Consider the following 27,659-nt stretch of genomic DNA (forward strand, 5'->3'; position numbering starts at 1 on the left):
AAATATATTTAACACATTCAAGTATGTTTCCCTGATTATCAAACTGCCCCTCTACACAGAAAAGTTGTTCAGTTTTTATTACAGATGTTAACGACTTCTAGTTACAAATGTTTCCACTGCATTTGATTTCTGCTATCTGTTAAATATCTTGTGGCTTTTCTTATTTTGGATCTCCAAGATTCAAGGATTGTGTGGTAGTAAGTGCCATTAGGTAACTGGGAGGGAGGCATTCTCTCAGTAGAACAGAATACAACTTTGAAATAATGTATTCTTTGTTAACCATGCTACACTAAATATTCTATATTCTAAAACTAAAGTAAAAAGGCAGAACAAACCAAAACAGAAATGAGGAAGGGTTGTGAACTTGTACTGCAACATAGACAAAAGCTTGTGAAGGCCAACTCAAGCTGGTTGAACTTTTGCGAATGTCAAAGTGTGAGTTTGCCAAATGAAGTAGTGTTGTGTATAGAGATAAGTGGGGTTTGGTATTAGACATTAGGAGTGCAATAATATGCAGGTTAGGCAAAGTTAAAGGAATCTCTTTACTGTTGTACAAGTGTATGCTGGTTAGGGTAAGAGTTAGGTAAGGGGATAGATTAGTGGTGTGTTGTGTTGGTGTGCATGATCTGTGTCTGAGCGTGTCTTGTTTAGTGATAGTGTGTGGAAATGTTTTTTCTAAGGTACAGTGTAGAGTTAAGGGTTAACAGGTATAAGTAAGGTGGTGCAGGAGATCCTGCACCACCTAAATAATACCTGCTAAACCTAACTCTGCCCCTACCCCAACTGTAGCTTTGCATCTTACCTTAGAAAAAACCTTTTAGTGACACTATCACTAATCAGACAAATTTGGTGTTTTAGTGATTCTTTTTGCTATCTTAAAAGAAAAAAAACAGAAAGTGTTTGATCTAGTTTTAGATACATGTGTGTTTCAAAATGCAGGCATCATTTATGACTTAGTCAATGTTTCTACTGTCGGTTAGTTGTCTACATTCAGTGTAGGTATATATACCACCTATTTTTCCTGCTCTAAGGGACCTGTGTGGTCTTTAAGGACCCCTGACATTCTTCTTTGCCTTCCCAACGTCGGGTCAAAGAAGCCTGCTACCCCAGAACATTTCTTCCAGTAACCAAAGGGATTTAGAAAGTATGTTCCACCTTAGGCCTGACCATTAAGCTTACTTTTTGTCTTGTACTTTACCAAGTGTAGAACGCAATTAAGTTACTGGGTCAAGAAGCCAGCAGCCATACTTTCCCTGAATCTACTTCTAACTCTCCCCTTGAACTGCATTATCTCAACCTCCTTTACCAGTCAATGTTAATTCGGATATCTTTCTGTATTCTACTCTCTGTCCACTAGGGGGCGCCCTATTTCAGCCTTGGGCTCCAACTCTTACACCCCTTCCCTTACATCTTTCTCAGATTTCACCCCATTTCATCCCTTGACTAGTGGCTAATCCTCCTGTTGTGTTACAATCCCTTTACCTTCCTCTCCTGACCATAGAGCTACTTTTCTTATCCTTTACCACTCCACTTTCCTTGCCTTACAACAGCATTCCCTCACTCTACTTACCTGGTACTATAGCATGCCTCGGAAATCTGCTGTTCTCTGATTGTCTCCATAGAATATTTCTTTACCTGCTGTACCCCACTCCGTTCGCCCTGCGGGCTCACTCTGCTCCCCTACCCTACCCCCAATTCCCACCCAACCCCACTGCATCTAAACTTATACCCTCATAGCCACACCCACTTCCTCTCCAACTAATTTACCCCACCCTTTCCTCTTACCCTCCCCCTCATATCTTCTCTCCACTTCAATTCAAACTTCGTCCACATTCAATACACCTCACATCACTCATCTCACTTTTTACTAACTATTAGAGCTCTCTACATACCAAAACATGTCTCCAAAATATACACTCTTCTCAACTCAACTAATTCTCTCTATGAACCTAACCTTCATCTACTACCTCACCCAGCCTAACACCTTATTTCACACCCCACACTTCCATACAACCTTCTCTCTCAACATACCTCACTCCTACTCAGCCATACCTATATCTCCTTCACTTTATCCCATCAAAAACAACCTATGCTTTCCCTACAAACTCATCTCAGTGTACAAAACTTCAAACCACACCCTCCCAGACAATGGCCCAACAACTAACAATATCTATCAAAAAAATAACCAAAAGCCCCTACCACATAAACCAGATTCTAACATCTCTTCTACTATCTGGAGATGTTCACCCTAACCCAGGCCCAAACACCTCCTCCTCTACCTCTAAATCCATTCAATTAGCATCCCTTAACACACAAAGTCTAGCTAACAAAATTCATAACCTCCAAGCCTGGCTACACCATAACAAACCAGATGTCTTATGCATATCCGAAACCTGGCTAAAACCTCATATAAAGGACGAAGAGATAGTTCCACCTAACTACTCTATTATCAGGGCAGACAGAACCAGTAAAAAAGGTGGTGGAGTAGCCCTACTCTACTCATCCTCTCTATGCATTACTCCATACAATAAAGCTATTCCTCAATTTAACAACGCAGAATTAATACTAGCCCAACTTCAATTAAACAAGCGCAAAAATATATGTATAGCCTCACTCTACATTCCCCCTGGAGACAATATCTCTACTCTTGAAGACATCCTCTCCTGGTTCTCAACCAATATATCTAATGAAACCATCATTATGGGAGATACCAACATCAACTGGTCCTCCAGTCAATCCCATACCCCCTCCATTAACATCAACCTATATAACTTCTCCCAACTCATCAACTCCACCACTAGGCCCTCTAAAGACTTCACTACTGGCAGTATTATAGACTGGATCTTAGTCTCTCACCCCCACTACTACCCCGATAGTGGAACTCTCCCTGACTCGTTAAGCGACCACCTTCCCATCTTTGCTACACGCCTTCCTTCTCCATTACAAGCGACCCATAATTACATTACCTTCAGATACCTAAAAAACTTCAACCCAGAAGCCTTCTCCAACTCCTTAAAATCATTTAACTGGACCCCCCTAAAAACTATACCCCTCGAAAGTGCAATCACTCACTTTAATACTACTTTCCAAAATCTTTTAGATATTCATGCTCCATTAAAAACCAAAAGAATAAAAAACAAAACCACCCCTTGGCTAACTAAAATCACATTGACAACCATGCGGTTAAGAGATAAAGCCTGGACACGCTATCAGAAGCACAAATCTCCCACTACCCTTAACGAATACAAAACTCTTCGCAATACAGTAAAAAAGCTTATTTCAACAGACCGTAAAAACTACTACACTTCTCTCCAAAGTAAATACAAAACTGACCTACAAAAAGTCTGGAAAGGTATAACCTCCCTCCTAAAACCTGGCACAACTGAAAACCCAAACCCCAACCCAAATGTTGAAGACAATGAACTCGCCACCGAATTTAACTCCTTTTTCATGACTGCATTTCCAAACTTACCTCTTCCTTCTCGAGCAACCACCCACCCCCTACTACCACCTACCCTCCTCCTACACCCCCCTCTTCTCCACTCTATCCCCATACTACCTCACAACCCCCTACATTCTCACTGAAACCTATCCCCTACTTCCACTATAAAAAAACTACTACAGAAGCTTAAACCGTGCACTAATGCCCCCGATAACATCCCCTCACACTTCCTCAGCACATCTGCAGATGCCATCGCCCTCCCAATTAGTATCCTAATAAACCGCTCCATCCAAGAAGGTCTTGTTCCACAAATCTGGAAAAAAGCTTTTATCATTCCCCTTCATAAAGGAGGGAATAATAATAGCATTACCAACTTCCGGCCCATCGCCATCCTTTCTCCTATATCAAAAATTCTATAAAAATGTATCCATTTACAACTCCTTCCCTATTTATTAGACAACAACCTACTTACTTCTACTCAACATGGATTCCGCCCTAATCATAGTACTGTGACAGCCCTCCTTTCATTCCTTGAAACTGTGAATAAAGCTAGAGACTCTGGTCTTACAGTAACTACCATCCTTCTTGATCTCTCCAAAGCATTCGACACCATCTCCCATAACCTACTACTCACTAAATTGTCAAAGCTTAAACCTATCACCTTCAACTCTCAGCTGGTTCACCAGCTATCTCTCAAACAGGCAACAAGCTGTCAAATGGAAAAAAGCCATCTCCTCTTTCCTAAACACCCCCACATGTGTCCCACAAGGCTCCATATTAGGCCCACTCCTCTTCAACATCTTCATAAATGATTACCATCACTCTATCCCCCATGTTAGCATCATACAATACGCAGATGATTCTACAATCATCTGTGCAGCCTCTTCCATTCCAACCCTTCTAAAGCTCACCCAAGAAGCATTCTCCACCACAGAACAGTGGATGAAAAATAACCATCTTGCACTTAATGCAGCTAAATCAAAATGAATGATATTACCCCCTCTAAAACAAACAGATTAGATAGACAACTATTCTCCATCACCAGTCAAAATAATACTCCACTTGAACTGGTATCTGAAACCAAACTTCTAGGAGTTCAAATTGACGATAAACTTAAATTTGAGTCCTATCTACTAATAAACATTAAAAAAAACCACCAAAAACTCGGCCTGCTCTATCGACACAAGCAATTCCTCTCACCAGCAACCAAACTCACTCTCTCTACTACATTTCTCTTCCCATCTCTCCTTTATGGTGCCCCCCTTTTAACTAATCTACAATCTTCTATTAAAACTAAACTAGCTACCTGTTACAACAAAATATCCAAATTTGCCACTAGTAACTAAGCTTCAACTCATCACTGCGCATCACTCCATAAACTAAATTGGCTCGAACTTCCCAACTACCTCTCCTACACTCAGCTCACATATGCACACAAACTCATTTTCCAACCATCCCTCTGTCCCGCTCTTTCTTCTACCTTGAAAATTCACCAGACTCAGACTTCTCGGATCCACTAATCAAAACCTATTAGAAGTCTACAGACCCCTTCACCCACCAGGACAAAACCTCCTCTCTTTTTCCATAGCTCGACTATGGAACTCCCTCCCACCCTCCATTTGAACCATCACTAGCCTTCCAACCTTTAAAAAATCTCTTCACTCCTACCTAGCATCCACATGGGAATGCTCCTGCTCCCTCCCCACATAAGCATTCTCCACTTCCTGTATTCACATTACATTCACCACTCTTATTCTGCTCGTAATCTAATTTCTTAATATCATCTATCATCCTGAATTATTCTATAAAAAAAAAAAAAATATATATATATATATGTATATATATATATATATATATATATATATATATATATATTAGGTATAACTTCACTCTATTATTATCTTTGTTGATAATTTTACTGTTTGTAAACTATACCTTGCTATGTCTTGTATGTTATGTAATGTAAATCTCTGTAACTTGTATTCTTGTTGGAGCTTTTCTCCCCAGGACTCCATTGAAAATGGGTTCACTTGGCCCAATGGACCATCCTGGTTAACCAACAGCAAATAAATAAATATATATATATATATATATATGGATATATGGTTGGGTTCACTTGGTCAAACAGTCTGTTTAACAAAAGGAAAAACAGCTGGCTTGTACTATTAAAAATCATCTGATCACACAAGCCAGCTGTTTTTTTTTTAATATAAAAGATTGCACTATAGCGGGAATCGGGGAATTTGTCCTTTCCCAACTCCATGATCACACTACAGTGGGGGATATATAATTAGCAGAGGGTGTGGGTAGCACAGTCCCTTTGTTTAGCTTTCTTTAAACTGCTGATTGAGCAGTTGTGCTCAGTCAGTTACAGTTCATTATTTTGCCTTTTTGACAAAGGAACATATTGCCATATGTAGTGTCTGTTGTGAAGCAGGTAGCACACTCACCTTTGGCGGACAAGGCTGTGGGTTCTATTCCCATACCAGGTAGATGGATTGTTGACACTTGCAGCGCTGCATAAGGGGAGGTGCACTCCTGAGTGTGCTGTCCTTTAAATGAGATGATAAACAGAGATCCTATGTGCTTGAATTGTAGGTAGCTCAGGTTGTTGTTGTAGTTGTGTCTTTCGGCTTTTTCCCATTTAGGGGTCGCCACAGCGGAACTCCGGTCCGCTAATGATTGGCAGTAGATTTTTACGTGCCGAGTTGCCGGTGTATGTAAAATATCCCACTGCACCTACTGAAAAGAGTAGAGGAAGTTCCCTGGTCAAATTACTCCTGGCTATATAAACAGTACGCCAGAAAAGAGGCTGCTAGCCTAGTGGCACTAACCCAGTCAAAAATGGCTAGATAACTAGGTAAATAAATATGAAGCACATATGTATGATTGTTAAACTTGTACAATGAGTTTGGTCAGAATTTTTTAATGTAACACAAACATTTTGAAATACTAGACCTTTAAATGTACTTAAAACATTCATGTGCATCATTCATATAAAACAGCACAAAGTAGAATGCAAGCATGAACCACAGACAGTATCTCAGGATGTGCAGTAGACTCTGCATTATTCAGGAATTTTGTGTCTTTCCACTTTTCAACAGTGAAATCAATTAAAAAAATAATTAATTATGTTAGTCACTGTGTGGGAGCCTAAACCTGCGCTGCATTCAGTGGGCATAAGACACAGAATCAGTTGTAGACAGGATACCAGCGTACCACAGAACACACACATCTATCAAGAGTTCAGACACTGACTAGTTCAACCATCAGAACTTCTGTGGAATGTGGGAAGAAGTCCAGAGACAAGGAGGATATGCAGACTGAATGGGCAGGTATTACAGTTAGAAACTGAAATGGAGAACCATGTGCTATGAGGCAGCATTGCTAACTGTTGCGTTGAACTAAATGACATCATATTTACAAAAAATACACAAATCAGAATCCCATCAGTTTGTGTTGGTATCTGGTAAATACCTTTTATATGCATTTTAATATTGGCTATGCCATCAGCAGTTTATTAGAAATATTGAAATGTATTACTTAGAATATTTAAGCAGTTATAGTTTGTTTCACTGATTTTGCTGGACCTTCAATCTGACAAAATAATGCATAATAGCATTACACCGCCTGACGAATGACATTAATATGGGTTTGTATTGTTATGGAAACAGAACCAGCCTTGTACCACTTATTTTATGCATTTATCCTAAATTTATGTTTAGCTCTTGAAACATCAAAAATGTTTGGCAAAGAAGTCTATGAACCATATAAATCACAATATCTTTCTCTTTTGTCCTCTTATAGCCTAATGTTTGACCATCGACCACGGTCCTGGAGAGAGTTACCAGTCCGTTTTGCAGACTTTGGGGTCCTCCACCGTAATGAACTTTCTGGAGCTTTAACTGGCTTAACTCGAGTCCGACGCTTCCAGCAAGATGACGCTCACATCTTTTGTACAATGGAGCAGGTACTGAAAAAATTAAGGGAGCATTCATACTGATCATGTATGTGTAATATGTATGAAACAGAGGCAAGTTTGTTAATTCAAGATTTTCAGCCATATCAGTGTCACAGAATTGTTCACTGAGCCTTCTGCTGAGCGACCTGATCAGAAGATGTTCCTGCAGTTCTTAAAACAGAATTTTGCAGGAATTAGGAGTGTGGGTGTAGGTTTGTATGTATTTGCACACAAGTTCAGTTTGTGCATACATGACATGGAGGTAATGAGTAATGCTCATGAATATATACATGGTCTGTATTTGAATTGTTCAAGGTCTGGCTAACATATAATGGACAACTTGATTTCAGACCAGACATGAGTCTGTTCCAGTCAATTCTGAGGACTGAATGACAGTAGGAGCAGGTAAGTGATGAGTAGCTAAGTAGATGTTCACTGTATGGTAGTTGGTGATTCTATATTGTGTCAGTTATGGTATTCAGATTGTTTTTTGTTTTTTTTTTGGGGGGGGCAACATTTTGCCTAAATCAATGGTCACCAAGTGTTGCTTGTCTTAAGGATCACCTCTGCATGATGGCTCATCTTAGTTGTCCCAGACTTTTGCGTAAGGAGCTCACACAGGAACACTGAATGCCCAGAGCAATTGGCTACAAGCTGATGTCTACCTATTGGGCCAGACTTCCAGAGCTTCGGACATCCATAGAGTGGGGTAGTTGTTCTCCCTGTGCCATGGATGTCTGCAGGATACTAGGTAGAAAAGGGAGAACAGCCTGTGCTTTCTTTAATTTTTCTTTTTTTGACGCATCAGACTGGTTTGTAGGCTGTGCATCAGTCTCATTGAGGCAAATTTTAGAGTGATGATCATTCATTCTGGGAATTTTTTTTTTCTTGTACTTGTTTGCTATTGCCAGTTTACTGTATTCTTTGCATTGTTTTGTTTAATTTTAGCTTTTTGACTATAAAAATAGACTGATTGATATAGTACTTCAAATATTCAAGACCTGGAAACCAGAAGTATTGTCAGTTGTCAAAGACAAACACCACAGTCATGTGGTACATCATCAACCAAGAGGGTAATGCATTGTAGTGCATGGAGAATCAAGATAATACTCTAATATCAGGGAAGAAATATAAACTTGTTAAGAGCTTCCTTAGCATGAAACCCAATTATAACAGTGTTTAAGACTTCAGCACTCTCTCTGTGCTGTTATGGTCAGGTCTCACACTAAAGACCAACAGCGGACAGTGCTGCCCAGCAAAGAACAGTGACAGAAGGTAAAACAACTTTATTTCTGCCTGCCTCCTGTCCATACTTTTCAACTGTCCCTGAGTTTGTCTCATAGTTTTGCTCTGTCTTTTGTGATTTATTTTTTTTGATTTTCTGGTATATCACTGAAAATTATAATTAGTCAATAATGTCGGATATTAGGATTAAAGTTTCATACTTATAATTCAGAAAGTGCATATTGATGCAAAACCTGTTATCTTAATATTTTAAATGACTAAGAGCAATTTTTTTTAAAACTAACAATGATTTTGATCATTTGTTCAATATGTTTAAGCAAAGAAGCTGAGAGGTATGCTGCTTTCTGCTTTAAATCTGTAAGTGCTTTACCGGTTTTCAAAGCTGGTAAAACACGTTGTGCTCCTTTATTTTCTCTCTTTTCAACAGGGATGGCAATATTCACCTAAAGAGCTTCACTCTCAGGGAAAAAAATCTTGACATCTCAAACAAATAATAAGCTGTTTATAAGATGGGAGATTTGATCATAATCCTCTGTGTTACACACTGTTCACACTGGCATAATGGCCTGGAGTTTAGCCATCTGACATGACCTGCACCTGCAGGCCTTCTGCCTTTCCTTAGTCTGTGGTTTCACTAGCAGATTAAACAGATCATCCAGCCAATGAAAGACTCACTGGTGGTTCACAAACTGACTTTCCTTTGTGGGACTCCAGAGCAACAGTGGTTTGCTTTCCTTCTGAATTATCCACTCAGGAAGTTCTGTCCCAGGTACCCATGCAGAGGTGATCGGGCAGTTGGTGCCTTTTCTTTGCACTGAAACAAGGGACTGATAAATGGTGCTCTTTGTGAGTCAGTGTTGCACTCGTAACATACAGCATCTCTGCCATTGGCTGAGTCCAGCATCTGTCCTGACTTTCACCTTCCACCATGGCTGGACTTAGCACTACCTTGCCTTATACGTCTTCATGTGTATGCCTTATAGGTGACTTCCACCCTTGCCGTGTTCAGTTTTTTCTTGCCATATGAGGTTATTTCTAGAAAGTACATCATCAGTCCAGACCTACAACTGAAGTGCATTGAGTGATAACTACATCACTGAGGGATCCCTTTCTCATTCTTATATTTATGATTGTTGACTGCAGTTGTTTGTTAGCACATGTCCAGGAAATAGACTTTCAAAGAGGTGTAGAATATGTCCTCTCCTGAGAAAATTGCCAAGTATGCATGCATAAAGCCTTCTAGGTCCAGTATGTTTTCTACTTCAGCCCAGACCATGATGTGGCTAATTGTTCTGTCTGCCAGGCATTTTGCTTGAAGACTGCAATGAAAAGGCAATAAACCCTACAACTGTAGTAGGCCAGAAAGAGACTTGCAGCCCTACTAAAGTCTTCATCTGCTGACTCACAGCAGCAGGGTAGCATGGATGTTTACCCCATAAAAAAAGAGATAGAGAGGTTTGCCCATGAGAAAAATGAAAGGGAGAGACTTAACATTTAGTTTCAGTAGAGACTCCCTAGATCTGAGGATGCCACCTCTGTGGGGCATTCAGATAGCTCTCAGCCCTTGTATCTGCTACTGTCAAGACCTCTGACATTACTCCTTGGGAGGCTGACGTGTGCTTGTGGCTCCTACCATGTAACCAGGGTTTGTGCTCCTTGTCAGACTCTAGATTCCATATGTCCACCTCATAGTGACCGATTACTAAAGAAGGCAGCATTGGAATTCCCACAGTCAAAGATGTCTGTGCTTTCAAGTCAAAATCCAAGGATGTAACCCTTAACATTTCAAAATCCCTGGAGGTTACCCATCCACCTAAGATCTCAGCACCTGTACCAAAGGCACCCCTTTTACCAGGATATCTGCATTTAGGTGGGTCTGCCCACCCCCATCTTCAGCAAGCCTTCCTCACAATATTGGGATAAGTTGGCTAAGGGTTTTCTTCAGGTTCTTTGTAGCCTGCACCCAGATTCAGGACATCCCACTATATCTGTAGTCCCTCCTCCCAAGAGAAAGAGGGAGATCTCCCTCCAGAATCAGAGGAGTTTGAGTCTCTCAGAATAGAATGGGGGAACTGGACTAAATGTCACAGCTTTCCTCCCATCTGTTCTTTTACATATGTATTGAGGCATTTGATTTTCTACCAGAGGACATGTAGTTCACTGTCTCATTCTTGAAAGAACACTTCAAATGGTAGGCTGAGAAGTCTCAGATTCAAACAAGTAATACTGGGATCTTCTGGGTCTTGGGTTCTCTAAACCAGTGACTATCCCTCGAGTCCAAGAAACCCTTTTGGATATTTTTTATGTGTTTGAGATAGTAACTATGGAGCCAGTTTCCCAACCCATTCCCACTCCCAAGAGACCTAACAGATTCGGCACAGCTCAAGATCTTAACAGGTTTCTGTATAAGAACCCCACTGCAGATTTAAATGCAGTACACCTGGGCATTGCCAAGGGAGGTAGACTGGCTTCTTGACAGAATTATCATCCGACTTACAGGGAAAGCAGATTGCTTGGCCAATTTGAAGAAAGCATATACACCTCAGTCACCCTGGCCTTAAAAGAGACCATTCCCATGGTGGAATATTCTTCACAATGAAAGGAAAAGCAGATTGCTTGACCATTTTGACAAGAAGGGTATAGATTTCAGCAACTGTGTCCTTTCAAAGACCTGACTGCTCTAGTCCACATTCAAAATTATCAGGAACATATCACTAAGCACCTCCAAGATACTTGTGGGGGAATGCAGGATGAAGCCCTGAAGGTAATTATGTTTAGCCAAGACCGGACTGTTTTGCAGTTGAGCAGACATGCCATAAAATGTGGGTATTATGCTGTGGATGTAGCATCTAGGGCTGCTGCAAAGGGGTCACTTATCAGGAAGCATATTTATCTGAGAACTCCGTCCCGTTCAGGTCATGTGAAAGCTTAACTCCTTAATGCCAACTTTGATAAGGAGTTGCTCCCTGGACCTCCGTCTCACTGTGTGTTTAAAAAACGGAGGCTAAAGGGAGAGCCATAGAGTCAGTTAAACATTTCATCTTCCTATTCCCAGATGCAATAAAAATGACCCCCATGAGCAAGGACCTTACTGACGATAGCATACATCTCAACTGTCCAGATTTTTGCTTCATGTATTTGTTCTGTTCTTCATTAAAGTTGTGGTTTTCTGGCAAAGAACTGAATTCGAGTTTGTCTTCATAGCCTTCAGAAAATGCATGCTAACATAAAACCTATTATTGTAATTATAATTTGGCTACTTGCACAGATAGTTTTTATAACCTGCCACCAGTAATAGGCCACTGCAGAACAAAGGGTATACATATTTACTCTTGTCTGGATGAGTGTCTTATTTAGGCACAGTCTCAGGAGGAGGAGTTGTAGAGGGTATTGGAGTACACCATAAACTGCCTCAACAGGGGATTTGTCCTTAAATAACACAAATCAAACTGCTGTCTTTTTGGACATGCTAGGGAACACATTAAGTTCATGTTTATTAGAGTGCTTCTCAACAAAGCACTGTATCTCAACATGACTTCGAACAATGAGTCATAATGGCATTAGTATAATACAGGTTCTGAATTAAATCTGTTGTGTAGAGACTTCAGAGCTAACACATAATCAAATGTCACAGTAGACTTTAAAACAATCAGATGACAAGCATAGAAGTCCCAGAACATTTTAATGGGAGTATTCCAGTTTCCAAATGATAAAAGGTTTAACAACCACTAAAACAAATGACATTAACAACCAGAGAAAAGAAACTATCCCAAGCAGACAAACTTCATTGTCGTAGAATGCCAGCAAATCAGTACAAATCCATTAAGTCAGCTGTTGTAAAATTCAGTCACCTGAAAATCAAAAAGAGCCTATATTGCATGATCATCAGTAGTACCCATTGGGTTATTAAACACAAAATTCCTGAAAATTTGTCAGTCAAAGGGCACCTTACATAGACAGAGACCAGCAGTCAAAATACTTAATAACAGCAGCATCTTCATTTGTGTCCTCAGCTAAACAAATTAACTTTAGGCAAAAACACATGAACTCTCACTGCCCTTGTATAAAACTGACACCAGTGCTTACAGCAGCTCTGATTGAAAGATTTGACATGATAATGCTCAGCTAAATACACTGACAATGCAATACACCAACCATCTGCAGCCAAACCAAACCTTCACAGATTTGCTCCATTCAACAGTCCAAACAAGTTTTTTTGACAAACAATCTGCAACAGTGAAACAGAACTTAACTGTCCAGCAGCTGTCTGCTACCAACTAATGGACACTGTTAGGTGTTAACAAATGAGGACTTTCTGAGCATTTGGGGCCACATGCCATCCACTAATGTTCATAGTGTGTCTGCACAGACTGCATATGGTGCAATGTCAAGGGTATGTAAAGAATACCTGGGATAAACACTCCCAGTCCATCCTACTCATACCCTGTATGAGGAGAGAATTAGAATGGTAGATGCAATTTAGAAAGAATAAGGGCAATCCCTTCAAATCACCCACCCCCAAACCAAACTTTATTCACAGACCCCTCGGACATAGAATGGAGGACCCATGCCTTTATCTCAAAGTACAATGCATATGAAATCACAGGGAAGGAAAACTGCATGTATATGTAAGAGATGATGGCAGTGGATCAGGCTTTCAGAACCTTCAGGATAGTTTGGCAGCCTAAGATCCTGCATGTTAAGTGGAAACTCACTTTTGCCACCTCTAGAGGTCAGGCATGCAGGCTTGCAAACAGGCCTTGAAATGCAGTTTATTCCTGTAAACAACCTACATTCCAACTCAGAAGAATTCTACAGTAGGCCAACTGAGCAGGACATCAATAGATCCCAGTGAGTAGATACTAAACAGGGATACATTCTTAGATTTCATAATTTTTTTTTATTTTCATTTGTTAACCAGGTAGTGTCCAGGTGGGTTGAAAAAAAAAAACAGTTTTCAGCCAAGACCCGGGGAGAAAACTCCACAATAACAAGAACATTATTAAGGTACAAGCAGTAAACTTAGTTTAAGTAGTACATTGCTAACAAATATGTAAATGACCTTAACAAAAATTATTATAGACAATTTTAATAGAATACAATATAAACATGCATGTTTCAGGCATACAGGAATACAGTTTTTTTTTTTTTTTTTTACAATATATATCAGGTACATAAGTCATGTAGCTTTACAAGGTGAGTCACTTCTGAAAGACTAAAACTGGTCATGTAGTTTTACAGGTTAGGTCATCTGAAGGAACAAAGATTAATACAGACAGGGCTATCCCACTATCTGTCTTATGTGGGATGAGCACTATTTGGGCTAACGTGTGAGATGAGTGGGGAAAAAATAGGACGAATATTAGTTGGGAGCAGTACAGGGGCATAGACAATTATCATTTAAATAGTCTTTCTTCAGGGCATTTTAAATGTAGACAGGTTTGGGGTTTAGTTATCTCTTGAGAAAGGGTGTTCCAGTCTTTGGCTGTTTTATGGGAGTAGAGGGAGTCTCCGTGATAGTTTTGAGATTGGGTTACTTTTAGCATTAGTTTGTTGGATGACCTGAGGAGTCTACAGTTTGTGTTTGGCTGGACTAGGTTTGATAGAGCTGTGCAGTCAGAAGATTTGAATATAATTTTATTGGCAAGTGAAAGTTTTTTTTAGTAATAATAGGTTGGGAAGTTCTAGCCAGTTGAGCTGTCGGAGAGCAGTGCAATGGTGTGTTCTGTGGGGTTGGTTGGTGACAAACTTAGCTATTCTGTTATAGCAGGAGTCTAGTTTATTTAGTTTGTTTTTTGTAGGTTAGTAAAGACCTCAGAGCAGTATAGGAGGGTGGATAGCAAATGGGATCTTGCAGTGGCCATTCTAGCTTGTTGTGTAAGGTAAGGTTTAACCCTGTATAGAGTGCCTAGTTTAGAGTGGATTTTTTTGATGGTCAGATAGATGTGTTTATCAAATTTTAGTGAGTCATCTATGATTTACCCCTAGCAGCTTGGTCTGATTGGTGGGTTTGATTTTTGTACCTTTAGATAGTATGCAGAGGGATTGGATACTGGGTTTAGAAGATTTATTAGAGAAAATTATGAGCTTGGTCTTATTTGGGTTTAGGATGAGTTGGTGGCTGGTGAGGTACATTTCAATGTCTTGGAATGATGATTGCATTTTGTGTTGGAGTTCTTGTGGGGAGTGGGCTGAGCAGATAAGGGAGGAGTCATCTGCATATTGGATGATGGTGGCATGTTGGGAGGCAGTATATAGGTTGCTGGTAAATATTATGAAGAGGAGGGGCCCAAGTATGGACCCTTGTGGTACCTCTGTGGTAACTGGTAATAGTGGGGAGAGGCTATTTGCCCATTTAGTGGCCTGTTGACAGTCGGATAGATAACTGTGAAACCATGTTAGGGGTGTGGTATTGAGATTGTGAGTGGCAAGTTTGTTGAGGAACAGCTGATGGGACACTGTATCAAAAGCTTTTGACATATCTAAGAAAATGTCTGAGACTAGTTGTCCTTCATTTTTGAGGTGGCGAATGGCCTCTGTAAAAGTTTTGAGGGCTGAGTTAGTACTGTGTTTAAGCCTGAAGCCATGGTGGGTGCTGGAGAGTAGGTTGTTGGTAGTGAGGTGATTCATGAGTTGCTGGTGGATACATTTCTCTAGAATTTTGGCAAAGGGGGATGGAATGGCAATGGGACGGTAGTTAGTTATGTCTCTAGATGGGCTGCCCTTATGAAGTGGTATGATATGAGAGATTTTCCATAATTTGGGAACAAATTGTTCAGAGACAGAGTGGTTTATTAGTAAAATGGGCTAGGCGATGGATGGGGCATCTAGTTTGGGGTATTCATTTGGAAGTTGGTCAGCAGCTAAGCAGCAGGGCTTTAATTTGCATAGGATTTTTTTTATGTAGGAAGTTGGAATGGGAATAAAGGAGAAGGAGTTTGTGTCATTAGATGTAGCGGAGGGGACAGTTAGTGGTGGGATTGTTTTGTTGTCTAGGTGAGATGAGAGAGTTGATGAAGTGGGAATTGAATTGTGAGGCTAAGGGCACAGAGGAATTAGTAGTAAAAGGGGGCAGGGGTAGGGGTTTTACCACAGTTAAGGAGGTGATCGATATTCTGCCAGAATTTTTTTGGATAGTGCTGGTATTTTTGTTGGCAGGTGAGGAAATATGTTCTTTTATCCTTGATGATGTTTTTCTTAGCATGGTTTCTAAGTTATTTGTAAAGGGTGAGATCTTTGTTATTTTTGGTCATATGATATAGTGACCAGGCCTTGTCTCTTTGTTTCATTAGTTGTTTTATTTCTTTAGAAAGCCATGATACCCGTTTGTTTTTTTCGCGAACTTTTCTGAGGGGGGCAAGATTATTTAATATTTCAAGGAATTTGTTATTGAAGTATTCTACAGCTAGGTCTAGTTGCAGGTTTTTAATGGGGACCAATCACAGTTTTGTAGCAGTAAATTGAAGGTGTCAGAGGAGAAATATTTTTTGCTATGGGTGTATTTGTACGAGATGCTGGTTTGGATATGTATTTTCTTACTAACTAGAAATGTAGGGGCATGGTCACTTGGCATGACTGGTAGACAGCCTGCCTGGTACCTGTGGTTTGGTTTGTTGGTTAAAATCCAGTCTAGAAGTGATTTTTTATTGGAATGCTTGTCAATGCGGGTGGGGTAGTTAATAATTTGGGTGAAGTTGTATACGTTTATAAATGAGGTAGGGGAGTCGGAGGAGCAGGAGAAAAAGTCTAGGTTGAAATCACCTAGAATGATGGTTTCTTGGGATAGAGCAAAAGATGACAAGGATAGGAGGGATTCTATGTTGTGCAGGTTGTTGCCTGGTGGTAGGTAGATGGCTATAATGTTAATGGATTTGTGAGGATTAATTTAGATACAAGTGATAAGGAGTTCATCATTTGAGATGTCTGATGGGGAACGGTTTAGTTTTTCTAGATTAGGTGATTCTTTAAACATAATTGCTACACCCCCACCACATTTGTTTATCCTGTACAGTCTTATAATATTGTAACCATTTGTAGTAATTTCAGAGTCTTTGATGTGGGACTTTAACCAGGTTTCAGTTATGACTGCAATGTCTAGGGAATAGGAGGCAAGGGTGGCATGGAATTCAGGTAATTTGTTTGCAAGGCTTCTGAGATTAAAGCATGTAATGAGAAGGTCAGAGTTACTGGAAATAGGTAAAGATGTATAGGTAGTGGTGTCTGTGAGATTTTGGGTGGATGTGGAGGAACAGGAGCTTGGGGGTAATGGGTAGGTTACATGAGAGGTACAGATGGGCCCAGGATGGGGATGGATATCTGACTGGAGTTTTATCTTTGTTAGAGAGTACAAAATTAGGTGCCTCAGTTTGGTTATAAGTTGGTTATACCTGTAGAAGGACAACTTAGTATTGGTGTGTTGTATATGTCTTGAAGGGAGGACACTAGTATTAAATTTAGGGTAAGTCTTGGTGATGATATAATGATAAGATTTGTATGGGAGGTGTGGTGAGGTATATGTGAGTGTTGGGGATGGGTGCTTGGTGAGTTAAAAGTTATGGGGGTTGGTAGCATAGTAAGCAAGGAGGAGGATGCCTGATGAGTCTTGTAGAGCAAGCATACCCCAAAAAGATGGGGTATACCAGACAGAGATAACCTCAATGCTTCTCTGAGCAAACCAGTCTTTTTTTTTTTTTAAACACGACTTTATTGAATTATCACTTGTGACAGGGGCAATTTTGCATTTATACAAAGATAATCAAACTGTGTTAAATTAATATTAATAAACATTATACTTCACATATATTGCTACATATCATATATCCTAAGTAAAATTACAGAAATTATTCGAATCCTGCCGGCTTATTTCTTTTTTAAACAAGAAACATCTTTATTAAACCATCACTTACGACATAAGCAATCATACCAGCTTCTGACAAAATTCTGCTCCAAAGTTTCAAATTAATATGCTTAGGCAGTAGATGACTTTATCTTAGATTGGACAGTCTATTTTCTCTATACTTTCTCTCCCACAACCCAAGCATATTTAGAAGTTGAAAGAGGAGAGGCTAAAAATTATCATAATTGTCCCACTCTGATTCAAGCAGTGCTACTGCAGATGTCAAGGAAGTTCCCCCTACTGTTTCAGTTAGTGAACCTCCTTGCAAAGCGCAGAGAATCGTCTCATATGCCCCAAAGTCCATGCTCAGACTATCAGCTTGGAAAATGTGATTGTTACCCTTTGGCCACCTGTTTTCTGAGCACATGCTGAAAGTCATGATGTAAGCTGGAAGGCCAAGTACTAGGAAATCATACCTAAATGGAAAGTTGTCGTCCTCTTGTACAAGAGGAGCAACCATCACCCCAGCAAGTGAATGCACAAGTGGCTCTCCAGAATCCAAGCTATTCATTTCAGCTTTATCTTGTGCCTTTGGAAGGTACATCTCTCAGTTATTATTAAATTCTATGGTATACACTCTCCACTGGTGTCTAGACCCACAGTGGAGCTTTCTTAAAGGGAATATTCCACCTGATCGCTTCCAAAGAGGACAGCACACCCAGCCTGGGACCTGAATTTTGTGTTGCAAAAACTGACCTTACAAAATGTCGAACTACCTGTTTATGCACCTCTAAAATTCTTATTTGGAAACCTGTTATTTCCTTTGCTAGGACAGTCTCCAAACAATGAACCCTAACATGTACAGAGATTTGTATGCAATCCCATGAAGTCTGGATGACCCTGTGAATTAGCACCTCCTTTACACTGAAAATCATTGCAGAAGTAGTTCTTAAACCAGACCTTGAATTTCCATTCTTTTTTTACCCCCAAAATAGGGAGAATTTTGCACTCCATAGAAGTGTGTGTGAACAACTTAATATTACTTAGCTAGAACTTAAGATTTAAGAAAATAAGATCAGCTATTTGTCTTGCAGAAAACAAGCAAGGATTTCCAGGGCAAAATCTATTTCAAAGTAGCTAACACACTGCATTAACATTTGCTATAAAATCAATGGCAAGTTGTTGCATGAAAGTCAAACCCCATTCAGCAAGGGGAACTGTGGCTACTACTGCCTTCCTAAAAATGGTGAGTGATCAAGGCATCCTAAAAGCAGCTACGCAGTCCTCATTTTACACCTTCTCAGAAAACTGCAGGTTGGATCTGATATCTAGGGCAAGTGCTGGATTTCTCTATAGTGTCCTGAAGGACATCCTCCATTCTTGACCCAGACAGTAAGCCAACTGTCCCACCTTAATTACAAAAGCTTTGGGAATCTAAGTACCTTTGTGTTGTCAACTTACCATAATGGTATTTCTTTGAATGTGATCCCTGTTGCAGTCCTGTTTCCCTTCCTCCTTCCCTTTTACTGCAGTGGGAACACAAGGGTCTGACGTGGGTACCCACATATTCTTTCCTTTTCACAACTTGTAATTTGCTCCCCTTCTCCTTGTTCAGGTTCCCTAAGGAGGTCTTATGTTTTCTCAGTCACAGGATGTACCCCTGCAGCAAGCAACACCAGCAGACCTTAACATAAGAATAGCTCTGCCTGCTTTGTAGGTAAAAAAAAAAAAACCCACAAAGATGACGTGTGGGTGCCACTTATATACCAAGTACATTATGATGTCTAAGGTAAGGTGACATTTACTTGGCTGTGGGAAAGGTGCTGATTACTGAAAGACAGGTTAGACATCAGACCTAATCAGGAACAGAGGTCCATATAAGTTATTACTGCAAAAATGGCTGTACTCTAACAACATTTGTGATAAGTTGCCTATATAACAGTACTATCTTCCCTCATCCCTTCCCTCACAGAGCAGTGCTCAAAGCAGGAACAGACAGTGACCCCTTGGTCAAAGCAACCGTGGTTCTTTTGGCTATCATAGCAAAGCATGGAGGAATGATGCAACCCTTTGCCCCCCCCCCCACAAACTTTTTTTTCCTCCCCCATAAGACCTTGCCTGATTGTCCCTGTACCATCATCCAGTTGACTCATTTGTCCGAGGGATGGGAGCCAGGTGTTCCCCAAGTAGGAGCAAATTCTAAAGCCCATTCTTTCCTGGCCGGGAGCCTTCTGCAGCCCTCCATTTCACAGCTTGAGTTGAGCAGTAGAGAGTGGCCCAGTGTGATGGTCCTGACAGGCAGCCTAACTACATCACTGGGAGCATGCTGCTCCTCCCTCAGCAGCTCCTTGGAGTCTGCAGTTGCAGCCCACCGAAGGGGAATTCTGCCTGTGCATGCCATTTCCCTGTGGTTATTCAGTGTGATTGCACTGTAGTACATGGTTCAGCCTGCTCATAACTCCACTGAACAGCCACCTTGTGCCACAGCAGGATGTTGCTCATGTAGTAAGACAAAGCTGTTCACCCCACCCTCCAACCCCCACCCCAGAATGTGCAAGCCAGCAGCAGCCTTTCATTCCCATTCTCCGTGACCAGCTTCTGCAGGTGCCAGAAACACTGATAGAACTTTAGCTGCATGTGACATAGCCATGGCTTTATCGTTCTACCAGTTGGAGCTGGCAGCCCCACTGCACACTACTGACACAACATTGAAGAAGCCTGATGCATCCAAACCTCAACATTTTCAGATTAGTAGTGCAGACACTAAGACCTTCATCTCCTGCTGGGGCTTCTTTCTAGCTGAGGTGCTGAATATGTTACAGGAAGCCAGAAAACCAGCCATTAAGAAATCCTACTTGTTTGACTGGAGAAGGTTGTCTTCGTGGATTGCCTGTTGTGGTATGCAGTCCAAGGCAGCCCAGTACATGCTTTGAAGCATCTGATGACCTTCTTTGACAAAAGGCTAACATAGAGTTCTGTTAAAGCATATCTATTCATCTCGGTGTACCTGCCTATGAAGCCTCCTTTGACTTCCATCTACCCAGCTAATTTCCTAAAGAGGTCTGCTATCTATCCCCTGAGGAAATTGATTCCCCCTTTTTGGGATCTCAGCTTTGTAAATGAAAAAAAAAAATTGTATCCATTTAAACCAGCCAGTACACCTGGTATAAAACCCTAGAATATGCTGTTTCTAGTACCAGTAACTGCAGTTTGTATAATCTCTGAGCTGCAAGGCTTTGTGTGTAAACAGCCTTGTATAGCCTTCCACTGAGCTAATGTGTCATTAAGGACTAACGTCGTATTCATGTAGTCTCAAAGTTGGCCTTAAATCAGGGTATGCACCTTAAAATATTTTTCTTGCTTTCAAAATAAAGACAAAATGTTTATGCATCTGATGGATGCAATACTTAATTAAGATACTATATTGAAGAGAGAACCAAAGAATTCAGACAAACAGAGCAGCTTGTCTCCTTTAAATTGGGACATATGGTAAACCTGCATCCAAACAAACTTGTTCTAAATGGCTAGCGTAATTGCATTGTTTTTGTTGAAGGTTCCTTCAAGGATAGGTCAAAGCTTTGGCGCATTCATCTCTAATACAAATAATAAGAAGGCTTGGTGTTTCTTTCTGATGCTTTAATACATCAGGATGGATAACAGCATCTTTAAATATGAACAAACGAACTAAGACAGAGCTTACATACATACATGTTCACATCTCAACAGCTAACTATAAAATGGCAGTCAGGCTTGCATGTGCTCAGTATTTATACTCTAGTGCAAGCCCTTGGATAGCTTCTTAAAGGTGTATACACGCACACTGATCTACATCCTCCCTCTTAAAATATTACCCTTTATGCAAAACAATAGCAGAGATAGGCATGCATTACTGTGTATATCAGAAACAAAAATACAATGTTCATGTCCAGGTTGCTTCATATCATTGCAAAGTTTAGAGAGTCGACCATATCTCTTAACATAACAGTTGGGACTAAAAGTAGCAACAGGGACAGTCTGCAGTGCACAACTCGTATCAGGAATGTCTCGATTTGTCACAGGAACAGGAATGTCCTCTGGAACTTCTTCTGGAACTGGTATACCAGACAACTCACTCTGAGATAATCTCTCTCTCTCTCTCTCACTCTCTCTCACAGGCTACTTGCTGTGGTATAGGCTTGAATACTGGTAGTAAATGCGTCCGATTCTGCCTAAAGATTCCTTCTTCTGTTTTCACAATGCACAATCTCAGTTCTGGACAAATATTCTCCACAGCACCAATCTGATCATAACCTTTGGACATTTGCATCCTTACCACCTCTCCTTTCGTAATGGATTGAGCAGTCTGCTGGTCTTATCGTAGTAGACATCTGGGATAGTCATTTCCTCAACAGATTGTTTCATTGATTTGCTGTTCTTGACACATGGAACCAACAACTGACTACAGTAAAGAACTTCTCAAAAGCCGACTTCACACTTCTAAAGACTAGTGTGGTCTCCTTTCAGGCCCCCGAGCCGGCGGAAAACAATACTCAAGCCGCTGAATCACTTACAAACGCCTTCTACCAGCACCTGCAGGACTGCATGGATAAGGCAATCCCAAGCAAAACAAAGACTCTTTGTACCAAAGGCAAGCGTCCAGTCTGGTGGACCCCAGCCATAAACAAACTCTACAACAAAAGGAGGAAGCTACTACAAGATAGAGCAAAATCCTTAAAAGGTAAGACACCCTTGATCACTATAAGTAAAAACTAAGAGCTCTCATAAAATCATCCAAAGCAAATTTGAGAGAAAAATAGCTAAAGACTCAAAAGACAATCATAAGGCCTTCTTTAGCTATGTTAGAAACCTAGGAGGAAACTCCCAGATATGCTCAGAACTAGTTCAAAATGATGTGAAGATTACTGATCCTACAGACATTGCCAACATACTGGCTGACAGGTTCAGTGCCAACTTCTCCCCAAAAGGAGAGATATCTATACCAAATGAGTGCAGCCCCCAAACATCTCCAGCGCCCAAGTGAGAACTGCTCTCTCCAAAGCAAAAACACAGCATCCATGGGACCCGATGGTGTCCCCGGCTGTGTGCTCCACGAACTCAATGAGGAATTAAACCCACAGCTAGGACAGCTGTTTAATCAAAGTCTTACCTCTGGATACGCACTCCAGGAGTGGCGCACTGCAACTGTGGTCCCACTTCACAAAGGCGGTGCCTCCACAGACCCTGGAAATTACCGCCCATTAGCTTGACAAGCCTTATCTGCAAAGCCATGGAGAGGATCATAATGGACCTCATAAATAAAGACATAGGGAATTTGCAGACTTTGGATCCAACCCAGTTTGGCTTTGTCAAAGGCAGATCATGCCTTTTAAACTTGGTTGACTTTTGAAACAGTCAGCAAAGCCATGGATGAGGGAAAGGCTGGCCATACAGCCTACCTCGATCTGGCTAAGGCCTTCGATACAATACCCCACTCGGTATCATTGAAAAACTCATCAGCTTAAATGTTAACCCATACATCACAAGATGGGTTGCAAACTGGCTGAGTGACACAACCCACAGGGTCAGAGTTGCTGGCGCCATGTCAGACTCAAAGCCTATCACAAGTGGTGTCCCACACGGCTCAGTCCTGGGCCCTCTCTTGTTTGCCATCTACTTTTCAAGTACAAGCAAACACAGGAGGGTTATGGCTGACAAAGTTTGCAGATGACTGCAAACTGGGCCATAGTAGAAAACTCATCTGACACAGATATCCTTCAGAAGGGTCTCACAGAAACGGATAACTGGTGCCAGAGCCACGGCCTAAAGTTAAATGCCAAAAAATGCATAGTCATACCCTTCGGGAAAACAAGGTTACCCCTAGCTACCAAATAGGTGGCAATCCACTGAGCACAGAAGAAGTTATCAGGGACCTGGGGACCCAGGTTGATAGTAGTCTGTCATTCGACACCCATGTAGCTAAAGTAGTTAGGAAGTCCTTCTACATTGCCCACCTTATCATGAAGGGATTCTCATCTAGATCAAGGGAGGTCATAGTCTCCCTTTACTCATCACTAATCAGACCAATGATTGAGTACAATGCCCCATTTGGAATGTATCTGACCCGACACTTGCAGCAGCTGGAGAGGCCACAAAAGTTCCTCACCAAAAGGATAAAGGGTCTCAAAATCTGTCCTATGCTGCCCGACTGAAAGAACTCCAGCTCTATTCAGTCGCCACCGCTTGCTCAGAGGTGACCTTTGCCTAACATACAAGGCCATGTCAAACCCAGATTTGATGAATATGCTTCACCTCAAAAAATCTAGATCCATCAGAGCCACAAGGGCGGGAGACTTAAACCTCAACACGGCTATTAATAGGACGTGCTGGAGGGATAGATTCATCACCCAAAGACTCCCTATGCTGTGGAACAAAATCCCGGTACATGTGAGGCAGAGCACCTCGCTGGCCTTGTTCAAGAGAAATCTTGACCAATGGATGGGAGATCGCAGATATACCCCAGGAATTACCTCAGTGTCACTGCTCGACAGAGGCACAGCAAAATAATGGGTATAGTTCCCCATACTAAAGGGGTGGCGTAAGCCACAAAACAATGGGCTAGGCTTATAAATGCCCTCGGGCAGATAGCCTAGTATGAACCTATGAACCTATGAACTAAGTGGTAATGTGGTTCTGGTTTGTCTCGACAGAAGTCTCTGAGCAGGTGAACCAAGATGTTTATCACGACGAATATTTCTGAGATTCAAGAAAACATCGCTGTTATCTCGTTTTGACTTCTCAAGTAACTGTTTTGCACTTTACACTGCGTGTTCTGCCAAACCATTTGACTGTGGGTACTCTGGACTACTTGTAACATGTGTAAAGTCCCATTCTTCTGTAAACCTCTTGAACTGTTGGCATGTAAACTGCGTGCCATTGTCTGAAATAACGTTGTGTGGACTTCCATGTACAGCAAAATGACATTTCATCTTAGTAATGACAGTACTGGATGCTAAGTTGGGAAGTAGGTCAACCTTGAACCAATTGGAGTAAGAGTCTACTAACACCAAATAATGTTGACCATCCCACTGAAAGATGCCTGTGGCTACTGTCGACCATACCTCTCAACCTCTTAAAGCAACATATCTAGACAAAGCCATAAATAAAAATGGGACAAAGGCTCAAAAATAGGGACATTTTTTTAAATATTGCTTTTATAAACTTAAAGTTGATAGAATAACAGGTTTTGCATTAGCATGAATTTTCTGAATGGTATGAAGTCTGAAACTCAAATTATTTTTTAAATTCAGTCTTGAATGATTTGCCACTAATTTGCCAGAAAACCACAATTTTATGAAAAAATGGACCAAAAATATGATGCAAAAATCTGTACAGTTGAGAGGTATGCTGTCAACCAAGGTAGTTTGGAATCTGGTTAAGCTGAAGTGGTTTTCTGTTGATGAGGCTTTGTACTGTTGCATACTGAACAAAAAGAAAGTGCTCTCTCAATGTGACATAGCAGGCCAAAATACTCTCTCTCTCACCCTTCTTTTGGTAGAGTCTGTTCCTGGGTGACCATGATGCAAGATAGTAATGTACTCAGGTTGCAAGGACCTTAGAACAGTTACTTTTGGTCCTTTCATTATTGATACCTTTGTCAGACAAAATCTCATATCTGTATGGGAAATAAGGTTGCAGTTCTTGAGGTAAACTAGATTGCTTGATGGCCATCCTTGATTGATAAAGTGGTTGAGCCTCTGTAAAACTAGATATGTGGCTGTGTCATCTCTCAGCTCATCAAGATGTGTAAAAGAAAAATTATGCACCTCCATGACTTCAAAATCATCAATTGAATGAGAACCTTGATTGTTGTTCAGTGTGGTATTTCTGGGTGATCTGGATAATGTATCAGCAAGATAAAGAAGTTTGCCTTTCTTGTAGACAAGATTGAAATTGTACTTTTGCAATTCCAACATCATGTGTTGCAGTCAGGCTGGGGCTGAATGCATTGGTTTTCTCAAGATAGTGACTAAATGGTTGGTGGTCTGTTTTAATCTAGATAGGTCTACCATAAACATAATCATGGAACTTAGAGCTTTTGGCAGTTGTGTTTGTATGTTCAGTCTCAATCTGGGCACACTGCTGTTCAGTTTGGGTAGTGTAATGGGCTTGTGAACATCATGGTATGTGAGCTTTGGCGGACTAGCAGTTCTCTGTTTCAGTACCTCAAATGCTCTTTGGTGTTGCTCTAACCAGGGCCAGGATACATCTTTACGTGTCAGCTCTCTGACTGGTTCTGAAAGTTGGCTCAAGTCTGGAATAAACTTGCCTAAGTAGTTGACAATGCCAAGAAAACACTGCAGGGCTTGAACATTGTGTGGAGCTGGCATCTCGAGAATGGCTGATTGGTTTGAAGGATCTTGTCATAGGCCTGTAATCATAAATAAATGACCAACATAAGGAACTTTTTGTAGCCTGAATTTGCATTTGTGTGGGTTGAGGTTAAGATTAACTTGACGTGCCCTTTCTAGAACTTTTCTGAGGTTTCTGTCATGCTCTGCTTCATCATGACCTCCTACTTGTATGTCGTCTACTATGATAGCACATATCAAAATTTGCTCCATTGCATGTTGAAAGACTTCACTTGCAGAATTTATCCCAAATGGCATTTTCAAAAATCTGTACCTGCCAAACTGAGTACTGAAAGTAGTGAGCAATGAGGATTCTTTGTTAAGCTGAATTTGCCAAAATGAACTCTTTGCATCTAAGACAGAAAAAACAGTGGCATTTGGCTTCAAGGCTGCAACTTCTTTAACTGTTCTCATTGGATGATGAGGTCTTTTTAGCGCTTTGTTCAAATCTCATGGATCAATATATATTCTGATGTCATCTGAGCTTTTCTTATGTGCTACTACCATGGAAGATACCCATTCTGTTGGAGTTTCCACTGGACAAATTACACCTTATTGCACCATTTTATCTAACTCAGCTTTGACTCTATCCTGCATGGCTAGTGGAACTTTTCGTGCTGGTCTGATAACTGGACTGACCTCTGGGTCTAACTTTATGGAGTACACAACTGGAAGTTTGCCTAGTTGTCTTTGAAAAGATCTGCATTGGTAGAAAAAATGTGCTGGGCAAAATTAGAGTAGTGATCTTTCAAGCTAACATAGTGGACTTCCTTTATTAAATGAAAGCAGTCCTATTTTCAAAGTGTCTCTGAGCTCTAATAATGAGTGGACGTGCCTCATGACCCATAAAATAAATCATAGCTCCTTCCTGCAGAGTAACTTGAAAGCACAACTGAATCTTCGGTTTGAATTTCTTCATCTCTATAGGCACACACTTTGCCACATCAAGCCTTTCACCTTTACACACACTCACAAATGTTTCTGCAATCATAGCATTGCAGTTGGAGCCTGCATCAACTTTGAGCTCTGTGGGTTTGCCATTTATCCGAATAGTACAAAATACTTCATTCTTGGCCCTTAAATCTATTGCATTGACCATTTCATGAAGCACTGATACACTATCAACATAGAGTAGAACTGCCACAGTCTAACTGATCAACTTGTTTTTTAAAATGTTCCCTTTTAATAAAAGAATATGGGCCTTTAGATTTACAAAATCTTTTGAAATTATTCTATTTATTGCATTTGTGGCATCGTTGACCAAAAGTTAAACATTTTTCCTTTTTAGATTCATGGCTTCCACCACAAAATTCGACAGATGGCAATGAAACTAGGTTGGGGCCCATGCTTTGAGTTTGCTGACTGACTCTTGTGCTTCACTGAGACTTTACAAAGACTGGAATGTGCTAGAAAGTTCTGGGGTTTAGCAGTAGGAGCTGCGGGGGGTTGCAGCTGCCATATGCTTGGGCCTGTTCCTTTTAATAATGTGCTGCATACCATCAACATGAGCTTTATCACTGTGTCTTGTAGAGCTGCCCTCATTTGTAAGCATATTTGTGTGCTTTTCTGTAAGCTCATATATCTTGACAAATCTCAATGGCCTTATTCAAAGTTAAAGCACTATCATGAAGCAAAATCTTTCTCACAGCATCACCTTTTATACCACACGTCTGTTCTTTATCATCTCATTCCTTAAGTCACCAAATCTGCACATTTTAGCTTTATTTCTCAGGTCAGTTATATATGCTGCAAAAGTTTCACCAGGCTTTTGATCCCTTGTATAAAATA

At 40.7% G+C, this 27,659-nt stretch overlaps 1 protein-coding gene across 1 annotated transcript in view; it reads left to right on the forward strand.

Annotated features, from left to right (window-relative positions):
* LOC122795693 (threonine--tRNA ligase 1, cytoplasmic-like) overlaps positions 1 to 27,659 on the forward strand; it is an 846,051-nt gene that overhangs the window by 613,898 nt on the left and 204,494 nt on the right. The window contains exon 11 of the mRNA XM_044063990.1: positions 7,250 to 7,412. Coding sequence (XP_043919925.1) covers positions 7,250 to 7,412 — 163 coding nt within the window. The remainder of the gene's footprint in view (positions 1 to 7,249; positions 7,413 to 27,659) is intronic.

Source organism: Protopterus annectens, chromosome 2.part2 (assembly GCF_019279795.1).
Source record: "Protopterus annectens isolate FY-2018-M chromosome 2.part2, PAN1.0, whole genome shotgun sequence".
Lineage (NCBI taxonomy): Eukaryota > Metazoa > Chordata > Ceratodontiformes > Protopteridae > Protopterus > Protopterus annectens.